The following is a 13,666-nucleotide window of genomic DNA, read 5'->3' as shown; positions in this document are numbered from 1 at the left end:
TGAAGCTGATGAAAACACTATTTCAATATTTAATTGATATGGCAAAAAACTTAATTCGTCTCTCTCTAGTTTTTCTTTTAACGCCCCGCTCTGCGCGCACGCGCGGGAGAAAAATGTCTTACAATAAATGTAGGTATCAATAATATAATTGTGAATTTTTAAACGCTATATATATATATATATTTATATTTATATTTATATTTATATTTATATTTATATTTTATATTTATATTGCTCTCCGATCGCTATATAAAATCGCATAAATATAAAAAATAGTCGTTTCACTCAGCTCCGATCGTACAACTGTAAACTATATATCAGGCGAAAAGTATGTATTTAACAATAATCGATCGAGGCCCAGTTCGAGATGCACACACCGCTCATGTAGTAAAGGATGCGAACGCTAAACGAAACGAGTTGTCCCTTGCCTTTGACGTGTAAAAAATCTAAATGCACCACGTACGCTTATCTCGTATTTTTTTTTTTTTATATTCATTATTATCTTTTTTATTTATATCATAATAATCTGGAACCCCCAAAACACGGCTGATTTCGATCTTTCTTTTTTTTTTTTTTTTTACCGCGTCTCTCTATTAATGGCCTGTGCGTTTCAATGTCCCTCGCGTCGCGCTAACAAGAAACAGCGCGAGCGTTTTTTTCGTTCATATGTGCGAAATTTGTCAAAAAAAAAAACTAACGAGATTCCCCTCGTTCGCAATTAACAAAGCGAACACATGCCAAAAAAAGATATGCCGCGCAAGAATTGAATGTGATGGCACCAATTTCGAGAAATTCAGGTGTTGTTTTTAATGCTACACAAAAAGCGCGAGAAAAAAACCAGGACAAAAAACTTGGAAATTCGCCGTTTTATTAGTTTCAATTCAACGGAACAATTTCTCTCAACAAAACAAACAACATCCATTTCCAATCTACATGGGGTATTTAAAAACTCTTCTCGCACGCAAAAATTCTGTCCGGATCATGCGCGTCTCCGGTGTCTCTCTCTCGTTTCTTTTTGTTTTCAATAACGACATTGTTTTTTTTTCTCACAACACCATCCGTTCAACAAGTGTTTTTTTGTTGTTTTTGTTTTTGTTTTTTTTTTTTTTTATTGATCGGGATCAGCCTGTTACCTTGTATATATGGTTGTATACATCTTTATATACTATACATATATACCTATCGTAAAAATTCGCAGCTAGCCGACAACAAAAGCGTGTCCGCTTCTGTGGAACTTGACGGGACTCATTTATACTCAACAACGCCATTTAAATCACTTTTCTTTCCTATACGCGTATTTCTTTTTTCCTCGCTTCTTCGTTCATGAACATGAGTTTTTTTTTTTTTTTCACTACCTAATTTATAGTGCATTTTATACCGTATGACTGTACAATGTAAAATATAATTTCATCTAGCTATAGCGGCCTCTCTAAGTACAGCTGTAAGTGAGCGTTTATTTATTTTTGTCGCGTTTTTTTTTCTTCACAAATTTCAGGGTATTATTCCAGGGGTGGTTGTCCATTAAAACAGCGGCGATCTTGATAATTTTACGCTTTGCTATGTATCGAACGAAACAAGTGACAACTCGCATGACAATCTCTATGATATTTATTTGTCAAATGTTGTAGCAATTTGTTTGCCCCGTTGTGCTCTTAACGTCTTAATTAGATATTAATTTATTGGCGATTTTTTTAAACTATATGTATCCTTCAAAGGATATCGATACCGAGAGAGTTTTAAATATTCGCAGTGAAAAAAAAAAAAAAAACAAATATGACTGTTTTTCAACAACTTGCTATAACATTTAATGCGCATTCTACGAAGAGAGAGAAAAAGAGCTCTGACAGAATGCACGTCTAGAGTTTCGTTAAGCGACAGCGAATAGCAAAGTTAAAATTATAAAATTCGCAGTTAAGTGGTTTCGGTGCGATTCGACGTTTCAGTTTTTTTTTGTTTTTTTGTTTGTTTCTTACGTCACGATTTCCGCAAAATTTCTCGATTCTCGATGTGGTGATGGACATAATCCGAAAGCTTTATAAAGACGAGAAGCGTGCGCTATTCCGACACTGCTCCGGCGCTTTATGCGCACGACACACTTTTTTTTTCCACGACTTTCAAAGTTCAGTACATTGTGTGTAAGCTACATAGTAGAGTAAACATCGTTCACTAAATGTAACTTTTTTTTTTTTTTCATAGAAGTTAATTTAGTTTAGTATAAATGTTATAGTTCAGTACATTGTTCAGTATATCGAAGGATATGCAGATAGAGAATTGGAGAGAGGGCAGTGTGGCGACAACACATTTGAGATTCTTTTTGTAAAGAGAACAAAAATAACAAAAAAATATTATTAAAAAAATGTTTTAACAACAAACTCTCTGTTACGAGAAAAAAAATATGTCAGCGCGTGTCGCTGTGTTGAAGACAATTGTTCTGACAACAATTTTTCAACAGAGCAGCATTTGCTTTTCGTGAAAAAAAAAAAATATTACAATCATTGAAAATACGAATAATTATATCTATAAAAATAAACAATTAATTAAAACTGCCCGCGTACACGCAAGATTCACATTTAAATACATATGTACAAAATTCACACGTTGATTCGCACATTGATTTGCCATAGTCTATACAAATGGACTCTAAGAAATAGGGAAGAGTAGAGAAAAAGGGAATAAACAATTGCCAAGTCTAACAAGATGGAGACGTTGAGGATATTATTGATTGCGTCTAGGAAAAACACGCTTAGTAAACGAGTAATAATTAATGCTTGTGTGTGTGAACAACGTTGCTCTCTGTTAATCTATATATATTTCACATATTTAAAACTATTATTCCCTCAATCACAGACCAAGTAATCACTACTATTCGTTCATCAAGTGCTAATTACTGCTAGACGCAATCATCGTGATGTCTTTTTTACAATAATCGTAAAAACGGTCCGCGTGCAAAATGGATCTTTTGATCGAGTAGATAATCTTTTCGACTTATTGTTAGTAATCGTTCCAAAGGAGAGAGAGAGAGAGAAAGAGAGAGAAAGAGAGAGAAGATTCTTGTGAGTAAAGATTAAAAAGACTCTTTGAATTATAGTTCACAAGATTACGCGTCTCGTTTTGATCGAAAGAAATTTTTTTTCCGTCACACACAATGATAGAAGATATCATGTACATATACATATATCGGACTAGATTTCGAAAATTAAATCTAATCTCTAAAAGTTCATCAAAGTTCTCACAATTAGTGTATAATCCGCAATAACGCTGGAAGTGAATTGAAATGGTATGATTTGTTTTCGTTAAAACATACGTCAGAGATCAAACTCACAAAAAAACCGGACGAAATCACGTTCGATAGTGAGTGAAACTATTGTTGCCAATTAGTCGAGCAATCGATCACGAAGGTCTCTCGATTTTACTCCCGATTAATTGCAATAATTACGTACTTCCCTGAGGATTGTTGCTTTGAGATACGTGTGTTTTTTGGTAAGTTTTTGTTTAGTTTTATCACATAAAGTAAAGAGAGAGAAAGAGAGAGAGAGAGAGAGAGAGAAAGAGAGGGAAGAAGAAGAAGAAGAGAGGGAACTATCAGTAGCAGAAACTAATTCTGAGAGTATCCTCTACAACAAGTGTGAGAGATAAGAAAAGACGATTTACACACACGTGGGAAATGTGCTTGCAGAAAAAAGAGAAGCGTTACAATTTACAAAACATTCAAAAGCAGTTTTGTAACAATCGGACGTTTTTGTTTTCTTTTTTTTTTTATCAAGTAATCGCTGTGATACAGAGAAAAGTGTGTCCTACTGTTGAAGGATATTGTTTGTTGAATAACACAATTTGTGTGTACGTACATATACACACTCCCTTCTTGTGTTCGCCCACATGTAAGATCTATTCTTTCCAGTAGCACACAGTTCCCTTATAACCTTCTTCTGCCGTGAAAATGAAAACAGAAACATAAAAAGACTAGCTGAAAAGAACAGATCCGATGTACGTACGAGGAGCGCTCGAAAGTCAGGCGGGGAAGCATCGCTTTGGGAAATGAAATTGCGCTTTAAGATTAGCTTAAGTCGCTAAAAGCTTCCCTATTTATTGCTTTTTTTTTTTTTTTTTAACCGATGACGAGTTTTGCCTCGTTACTTTTCTCGCGCACGCGGCTTGTCGCTTGATTGAATTGTCGGACAACAATAATGTGATTCATATTTTGTTTTGTTCAAGAAAAGATAAAAGAGCAACGCAGAGAAAGAAATAAAACAAAATTAATCTCACGTTTTTTTTCGCAAATCTCAACAGGAGAGGAGACGAAGAGAGAGATTCGATACGAACGACTATTGAGTGCACTTGCGATTTTCGCTGCTGCGCGTTTCAATTTTCAATGCTCGTCTCTCATTCGCAATTATAATATAAACGGAACGTACATCACCTAATTCGTGCAATGTGACATTACGGCACTCACACACCCTGTGATTTATACGAATACAAGCGTATTTACGTACGCTACGGCGGTCTATTACTCACACGTTACGCGCACGCGTTTGTTCTTTCTCTCTCGCGATTCTTACAAACACACTCTTTCCGCAAATGTATAATAAGATTTTTTTTCTTTTTACTTTACACGCACAGTCTCTCACACGCGCGAAACATTCGAGTGTGCGATATACCCGAAACGAGAAGGACACGTCTCTCTCGATCTGTGTTTTTTTATTTTATTTTAGCCAATGACACGCGCTCGCACGTGTCGTTTGTATTTATCCGCACGTAAACACTATTTATACATTTATTGCTAGTTACAAAACTATTTTTGTATATTTATTGCTAGTCGTGCGTCGAAATTAATAGAAGCGAATCTTGACGCTGTGTATAAGAGAGAGAGATAGTTCAGACGTAAAAGTATTTACGGACAAAACGTTTCGAAAAATTTTCGAAAGAGTGTGTGTTGGCCGCGTGTCGAAAATTCGACACGGAGATTTTACACGTTTTTTTCTTCTCCTTGCTCGGTAAATCACGCATATCGCACCCGAATCCTTCGAACGCATCTCACTTATATGATACGCGTCGTGTAACTCTTCAAAACGCGCGCGCGCGCGCGCGCGCACACACAGACTTAATAAAATTTATTTAAATCGTCAAACAATTTACACGTGTAACATAATTGCGTGTGTGTGCCATTTACATATGCTACTTTCATATTCTCTTATGTAACAACGATTGTGTGTGTTTGTGTGAATAGGATAAAATAGCGTTTTTTTTTTATACGACACTTTCGTCCCTAAACGTTTCGCTTCCAACGTTCTCGATTCTTCTTTCGCGGAAAAGCTCATTGAGAACGAAATGAAAGAAAAAAAATCAAACGTTTGCATCGAATTGACAACATTTGCTCGGGAGAGAATATATCACATTTCGTTATACATGTAATTTATTTTCTAATTTTTATTTCTCAATATTTGTGTAAAAACGCAAAAAAGAGAAATCACTTCTTGAACGATCCCGCGTTAATCAAGATGATATATATTTGTTTTGTTTTCTGTATTCGGAGGAACTTTTAGACACATTTCGAAAAATCAAATTTCGCGAATCTGCGTTAATAAAAAAAAAAAAAATTCTTGCTCACGAGAGTGCGAATCCGAGTGCGCGTGTAATTATATCAAACCTTTGCAATATATCGGGAAAATGATCCAATTAAAACTCTTAAATATAAAAACAAATCTCTCCTAGAGGTTATTTCCTCAGAATTTTATAACATCTATAAAATCTTATATATATATAGCAATAAACAATATATTGAGATATTTCACGCATTTCTCTCACTTAAAAAAGGTTTTTCGTTTCCTTATCTAAACGATACACAATCGTACAAATCGCTCGCGCAAACAGCATATCTTATTATTTATCTAAATCTCAACGCATGGGTAATCTAAACTGGTAAAGAATATCGACGTGAAAGAGAACGTGAGAAAAATTGCAATAACGTCGAAATCAACATTTCTCGATGTGTTTTCTTTATTTTTATTTTTTATTTTTTATTTTTTTTGAGAATTTATTCTATAACGAGACGGCGCTCGTGGGGGAAAAGAATTTATTGAAAAAGTAATAAAGTTACAACAAAAAAACACTTCCTCTTCTGAAAATAAAGATCCTACCTACACTTTACACGGTTGCTTCTCCTAAGACTCGTCTCCGACTCACAAACATTGTGCTAGTATCACCCTTCAATTGCTCCTCTCTTTCTTCAATTAATTCCTATAATTAATTCTAACTTCTTCCCGCTCGCTTTTCTCTTACGTTCCCGCTCGATTCGCAATTTTCCTACTTGATCTTGTTTCGCATCGAGGGAACGAAGAAAAAGCGAGGCAACGTTAGTCGGATGCATCTCTCGCATCATTGACTGGTTAAACTCTCTCTAAACTGTTTTGCGAGAGTAAGGGATTATTTTTCTCTCTTTTTTTTTTTTTAAATGTGCGATAAATTGTTTGCCTCAATTCACATCGTAGAGTTTAAGAGAAATTTCGCATGTTATATCCCATCGCTTGAGACTGGCGTTTTGCCACGATCGATATATCGTCGAACGCTCTCTTTCTCGCGAAAAGTGTCTTTCTTTCTTCGCGCGCAATTTATCAATCGTGTTTTTTTTCTTTTTTTTTTTTTTTTTTTTAATTAGTTCGCGCGCGTCGGTTCTCTTCGCGAGATACCACCACGGAATGTTTCGTTCACACTTAACTACATATTGTAAGCCGCTCCCTCTCTCTGATTGTTTCAGATCTCTCCGCGAGGCACCTATCCGCAACAACTCGTCCACTACGAAGTTTAAGCAGCTTGAAGATTATTCTCTCGCGAAGGAGACGCGTGTTACGGCGATCACACACTTTCCTCCTCGTGGTCATATCGGAGATATATATATGCGTGTTGTTCTCGAGACGGATCCTTTGGAACTCTCGCGCGCGTGAAACTTTCTTGTCTGTGACACGACGCGCGCGCGCGCCCACGGGAGGAGGAACTCCCGCGTGTGAGGAAACGCGCGCTTTTCTCGCACTTTTGTCGCGAGAACCCGGCGCGATAAAATAAATTATTATTGTTTTCGCTCTCTCTTGATAAGAGCACACACGCGCTCTTTCGCAAACAGCGAACGCGTCCATCCATTTTTTTCTTCTAACGACGAAAACAGAACGAAAGGTAATGACGGAAAGGTATGAGCGTGTCGGTCATCAATGTCCGTACCCTCGGGACACACAACCCTCGAAGCACAAACGGTGTATTCCGTTTTTTTTTTTTTTTTTTTTTTTTTTTTTTACACGTACCACTCTTTAATGTCTATCAGTTCTCGCTTCTTGTTGGCTTTGCTGCCGTTGGCGCCGTTCTTCAGGGCGCCGTTGAACGGCTGACCGGAACCGGCGGCGCCCAACAACGCCGCGTTCGGATCCTGACAGAACGTCTTCGTCTCGTCCATTTTGTAGCTCGTCTCCGGCCGGCTCTTGAACTTGATGATTACCAAGACCAACAGGATGAGGACTATCGCTATCAGCGCGGAAGCTATCACGCCAATTATGAGCGCGGCGTTTTCGGCCGCCTCGGAAGTGATACGCTTGTTGTTATTCTTGGGCGGAGTGGGCATCGGGGGGTACATCGGCGGCGGCGGCGGCGGCGGAGGTTCCGTCATCTCCGTCGTGGTCGTCTGCGTCGTCACGGTGGTCGTTCGGTGCGTCACAACGCTGCTGCGAATCGCAAAAAACAATCTCGTTTGCATTATTTTGCATATATAAAATTTAAATAATAAAAAATAAATATTTTCTAAAGTGAAAATACACAAATATTTTTATTTGTTGCTGTATGTTCCGTGCTATTTATATATTTCACGATCGAAACTATACGCGCACGCGGTTAATTTTCTTTGCAACTTCTGAATCAAACACGAGCGCGCGTATTTACTCAATATCGCGCTCGATTGCGCGGACGTCATAGGGACCGACAAACGCAACGTACCTGCCGTGGCTGGTCTCGAGGTCTGTGGTTGACACATTGTATTGGACGGAGACGGTGACAACGTCGCGGCTCAACGTTGTCGACGGCGACGACGACGACGACGACGACGACGATGACGACGACGACGGTGCCGATGACGACGTCTGCGTGCTGGTGTGGCTCGTCGAGTAATCGCGAGGCGACGTGTACGTCACCGAGCTGAGATCTGCGACAGAAAACAGAGAGAAAAGAGTGCGTAGAATACTGCGTTGTATATTCGATACGAAGGGGGTAGTTTTCATCTCGCCCTACTCATGCAATTCTATTTTTGAAAGAGGGGATGGATCGAAGTGGAAAAGGGCGAGGAGGCGGGATGGAAAGGGGGATGGAAAGTTAAAATGGACGCGCGTTGTGAAACGTTGGCAATAGGGTAGGCGATATTCACGCGTGCGTAAGCAGCTAACGGTGGCATCCGAGGGCGCACCAGGAGCGTATGTAAAAAAAAAAAAGCGCGAAAAAGTAAATAAATAAATTGCGCAAATTTACTCGAATTCCGCGCGTTCTCGCGGGAGAAAAAAACAAACGTTGCGCGCTCCACGCTGCAACTTGAGGGAATCTCAAAGAAATATATAGAAAGGAAGGGGGTGGAGGAAACACGATATTCTGAAATACAAACCGGTGGCCGAGGTGACGAAAATCTCTTCCGTCGTTCTGGCGTCGCCGGAACCTTCCTCGCAGTCCTCCTCGTCGTCGCAAGATGGACGTTCCATATTTTCCTTGTGCGGCTTTGGCCTCAGTGTCGTCGGCAATCGCGTGGGCGCCACGTACACCGGAGTGATGATATCGTCTGAAAACGGAGTAATATCGAGACTGCGTACGCGCAAGGTCGTGGTGTCGGCCACGAGATCCAACGATCGACGGATCGACGGATAAAATCACGAATCGTGTTGCTATTTCCGCTGAGAAAAAAAATTGATTGTGCCGATGACGTATTTTCAAGTTTCGTTTTCTTCTATATTACCGGTATTTCTAGTTTCATGCTTGTAAGAGAGAAAGTAAGTAAATTTTTATCAAACGTGCATAAGTTACTTACGCTTGGAAATATTACTTACACTTACCGGAACCAGGATCGTAGATTGGAGTGCACTCCTCGTCCTCGTCGTCGCCGGCGCAACCGCTTCCGGCGCCGGAGAATATAAGGTCGTCCATGACACCGGGAAAGCCGGACGCGGGCGTCTGCGCGAACGATAGTTAGAAATTAACGGCGTGAATTTCAGTGAGAAAACGCGCGCGTTTATTATAACGCGTGATATTAAACAAGATAACATCTGTCTACCTGTTGCATTCTTTGCAACGGCCCGGTGCGATCCAAGAGACTTCCGGTCGGCAGAAGTTGCACGTCTCCTCTGGGTGTGACTTTGCCATCTTTGGCGAGCGCTAATTCTAAAATTCTAGCTCCGTTCACCACCAGTCCGGCTATCACACCTAGAAACGGTCGCTCGACTCTGCCCTTGCTGTGATTCCATCGACCGCCCACGTGAATGGTGGACTGACTGTTAAATACCGTCAGCTGATGACCTGTGTCAACACAACATTTGTAATGTGCATACACATGTATATTACGTGTTTAATTATTACAATATTTATTTGCACCCTGACGGACTGTTACATCATCATCCTATATGTGTGTTGGCGCGTTATAAATAAATAAAACTATAAAACTATATCAATCAATATATTTTTTGATATATAAACACACATTCATAGTTTCTCTTTCGCATTACAATAACTATAGAGTAACGATATTGCGTTACTCAGCATAAAACAGAAACATGAGAGAGAGACAGTGCGTGCGCTGGAAAAAATAAAAATAAAATTCATCAAATATAAAAAAAAAAATTATTTATTTTTATTCCACCATTTCCGATCGCTGACGAGCGCGCGATGTACAATCCCGTCCATGAAGAAATAAAACAAATACAAAGAAAAGCCAAGTAAAATTCCTCTTTGACGCATGTAAAAATTTTACATCCTAAAAGTTACTTTTGTTTGAATTAAATAATTGTTGGGCCAGTCCCGAAATAACTGCAATATCGGGTTGACCCGTGGCAGGGACGAAGCAAGCTCCATTCACCCGCCTGTGTTCAAAAACAAGTTAATATTCTGAATCCCCTATGGGGATTGTATCAGATATTAAGCTGATAAGAACAGATACTACACTTTTGATCTTAGCCAAGAGGCCGAGAAGCGATGGTTGGAAACGTTTTCCCAGATCTTATATAAGATCCTTGGACAATATTTGATTGCGAGAAACCACGCCTCGTAGCGGCGAACGACAGTACTGTCGCGAGCGATCGACCCCGGGTTTCCTCTGACTGCGTGACAATGGCGGAAGTGCGAACAGAAAAGAAAACGAACGAGAGAGAGAGCAAGAGATACACAAAAAGAAACACTCGAATACTCAGAGTACCTGTAGATCATATCATTACGAATATACACATCGTCGCGTTCTGATCTGAAGAAGAACGAACTATATCGGTAAAACTAAACTATATCAAATAAACTATATCGGTTTATCAGGAGAACATGTGTGAGAGTATAAATAGTCGATTCGAGACGTATCGATTCGGCACGCGCGCAGCCGAAGTAGTAAATTTAAAAACCCGTTATCTTTGACGATTTTTCGTGAAAAATAATGAAGATGCAGCAATTAGTCGAGTCAAAAAGTGCGCACATTAACGTGTGGGAATAATTAATGTAATTTAAAGCACATAAGACAATACGCAATAATTAACATTAAAAAAAAAAACTATATATACACAAGCGATAAAAATATGATTTAAATTCTCGCGACGATTGTAATCGAATCGGGAATTAATCTTCTCAATGAGATTTAAAGGGAATCCGATTGGGGAATGTGTCCCACGGACTGCGCTTTGGGAACCGCCTTGTTTCACACACCGGTTTTATGGTGAGAACGAAGAATGTGCGCGCTGAGTATGGGAAACATCAATGATTCCCAGACGGTCGCGATGGTAGAAACGTTTTTCGTTCATACATACGCATCGTAAAACGGCGAATATGTAAACGCGCTCTACGCACACGTGCCACCTTCCCTTTCAGAGAACAGTTCGTCGCGTCTACTCGCTTGAATAGGGGGAGACAAAAAAGCGCAAAAAACTTGCGGATTTGCTTCAATTATCATAAAATCGCGTTCAAAACTTTATTTAAAAAATTTGAATAAATTCGAAGAGAGAGAGAGAGAGACAATAGAGTTTAACAGTTTTATTCTATTTCCGATAAGAAATCAATTTTACTACAAAATGCACAGCCAGCACGATGGTTCGAAAAAAATTCCCCGAAAATAAAAGTACACGCGATTTACGATAACTTGCTTTTTGGCTGCGAATTTTTTCATCGATTTTCTGACGAACACGAGAGCGATTTCTACGTAAAGAAATGTCGCGCGAGTCAACGCTCTCGCAACCGGTCGTTGGATCTCGCCCGGTAGGTAGAATTTAGAGAACGACCTTCGAATTCCGGGATTGTCCTAGCCCCCCGCGCGAGAAGGGTACAGCTTAGATCAACTACCGCGGCGTCATGTTCGCCTGATTCTTCTAAGCACGTAGCTTAGAACGCTTTCTAACACGCGCGACGACACGTTTTCGCAACGCGTTCGATTTTTTTTTCTTTTTTTTCATCGCCGAGAAAAAAAAGAGAGTCCGCGTGTGTTTGCGCAACACACGTTGTTATTAACGAGTACCACGTTACTTGCGCGCGAGAAAAGTTCACCTCACCCTTTGGGTGACGCGAATTTTGTTATCAAACTTGTGGCAAACAATCGCGAAGAAAAATGAGAAACGTATATATATATATAAAACGTCGAACGATATATTAGATCTAAAGGGAAAAATTGCTTCTACGCGCGAAGAATTTTAATCTCGGGAAAGGTAGGAGAAAAAGGAAGAAAAATTCTCGGCCTTTAGTGAGATTTGATAGCGTTTCCGCTGGCTTTTCCACAACGCTCGTTTGTTTCGCGCAGAGAGAGAGAGAGAGAGAGAGAGAAAAAAAAAGAAATTTCAGAGAGACTCGATCGCGCGTGAGAAGATGTTGGGACTTTGATGCGGGATAACTGCTACGTGTAACAGGCACGTATCAAGGTGCAAGAGCGATTCTTCCGCGTTTATCGCGCGTATATATATATATATATCCCTTCAAAGACTGTGAGGTTTTTTTTCTCAATCTTTTTATCGAGACGCGCGGGCGCGTCTCATGTGTGTACAGAGTAATCTGATACTCGGGCGAGATACCGAAGAAAAAAGTGAAGGGAAGAGAGAGAGAGAGAGAGAAAGAGAGAAAAAAACGATGATTCCCCACGATTCTCGAATATTCTCCGTCTCGAGAACTTGAAGATCACTTAAAATCTCTGCGAATGTGTGTATTGTGCGCTCGCGTATACCTTCAGCGATCAAGAAGACTTTTGGTATTGCGTATTCCGCGCGTTCCCGCGAGAATTCCAGACGTAAGTTCATTTTCCACGAGTCTACACCACTTACATATAAGAGCTCTCGAACAAATCGTTGCCGAAGCCAGTTAAACGATCCGGCTCTCCGGTATAGTAAGCTCGTTTAGATGAATGGGAGCGTTTCACGGGGATTTAACCCTGTATTCGTGGGTGGCAAATTGTCAAGTGTTTCGAGGGTAATTTCGCAAAAATTAAGAAAAGAGAGAAAAGTAATTTTGAAAAAAGTAAATCGTTTTCAACGAAGTCTCTCTCTCTCTCTCTCTCTCCCCACAATGAGTGCCTCGTGATTTTTGAAAAATAAGACGGAAATCGAGTCATTAATCGAATTAAAAAAAAGAGAGAGAAAAAGACAAGAATAGAGATCGTAATGGAGTTTGTAAAAACAAAGATATGCAATTTGAAAACTCGACGAACTTCGACTTAGAGACTTAAATGGCTCCAAGTGACCAGTGCTCATCAGAGGGAAGACGAAAAAGAAAGACAATGTGGTGGGAGGAAGACAAAACAGTATCCTGGGACAGAGAGCTGGTTTCTTAAGTCAATTAAATTGTTCTCACGAGATCATACCGTGGGAAAATTCCTCGAGGAATGCGATAACACGATGAACTCGCGACCGTCGGGATTTTATCCACCCTTAGGAAATATATATATATATACATGTCTCTCTCTCTTTCTGGGATTTAACGAGATATGCAGTACTTTTTCATTATTGTTTAAATTAAATTTTATATTGAGTTTCTGTATCTCGCGGATACACGTGATTGCGTTTCAAAAAAAAAAAAGAAAACCAGAGTAAAAAATTATAAATTGTTTAATAAATTAAAGCGGATATTACGTGAGTTCGCCACGTTTCTCCAGAGAATGAGAAACTTTCGTTCTCTGGACGGCGCATAAAAGAAATCGTGCGCGTACGTATGTGAGATCGTGCGTCTTGCGTGTGATCGATCGGCTCATTTACTATTTTTACCCTCGACCTCCTCCAGCTTGCTCACTTTCTCCTCCTCCCCTCTGTCTGTCTCTCTCTTTCTTTCTCCTCCTTCTCTCACTTTCTCGTTCTTCTTCTTCTTCTTCTTCTTGTTCTTCCGTTTCTTTTTTACATGGCCATACACGGCGACACACGTGGTAGGAAAGAAGTCGGTCGCGTGAGAACTCCGAGAGAGCTCGTGGGAAAACTATGAGGGCACATGGCGC

The 13,666-nt window shown here is 39.9% G+C and overlaps 1 protein-coding gene across 6 annotated transcripts in view; it reads right to left on the bottom strand.

Moving 5' to 3' along the window:
* Positions 1-848: 848 nt before the first annotated feature.
* Positions 849-13,666, bottom strand: part of LOC109852126 (neurexin-1) — a 168,825-nt gene continuing 156,007 nt past the window's right edge. For 4 of the 6 annotated variants that reach the window (XM_020422981.1, XM_020422983.1, XM_020422985.1 and 1 more), the window contains 5 exons: positions 9,287-9,528; positions 9,063-9,186; positions 8,627-8,797; positions 7,972-8,176; positions 849-7,703 (listed from right to left, as the gene is read on the bottom strand). In XM_020422981.1, the coding sequence (XP_020278570.1) occupies positions 7,280-7,703; positions 7,972-8,176; positions 8,627-8,797; positions 9,063-9,186; positions 9,287-9,528 (1,166 nt within the window). In that variant the 3' untranslated portion in view covers positions 849-7,279. The remainder of the gene's footprint in view (positions 7,704-7,971; positions 8,177-8,626; positions 8,798-9,062; positions 9,187-9,286; positions 9,529-13,666) is intronic. The other 2 variants (XM_020422982.1, XM_020422984.1) reach the window with 2 other exon arrangements.

Source organism: Pseudomyrmex gracilis, unplaced genomic scaffold, assembly GCF_002006095.1.
Source record: "Pseudomyrmex gracilis isolate BER0280 unplaced genomic scaffold, ASM200609v1 scaffold_24, whole genome shotgun sequence".
In the NCBI taxonomy this organism is placed as follows: Eukaryota; Metazoa; Arthropoda; class Insecta; order Hymenoptera; family Formicidae; genus Pseudomyrmex; species Pseudomyrmex gracilis.
The sequence above is the reverse complement of the archived record's forward strand: the minus strand, read 5'-3'. Positions and strand labels throughout refer to the sequence as shown.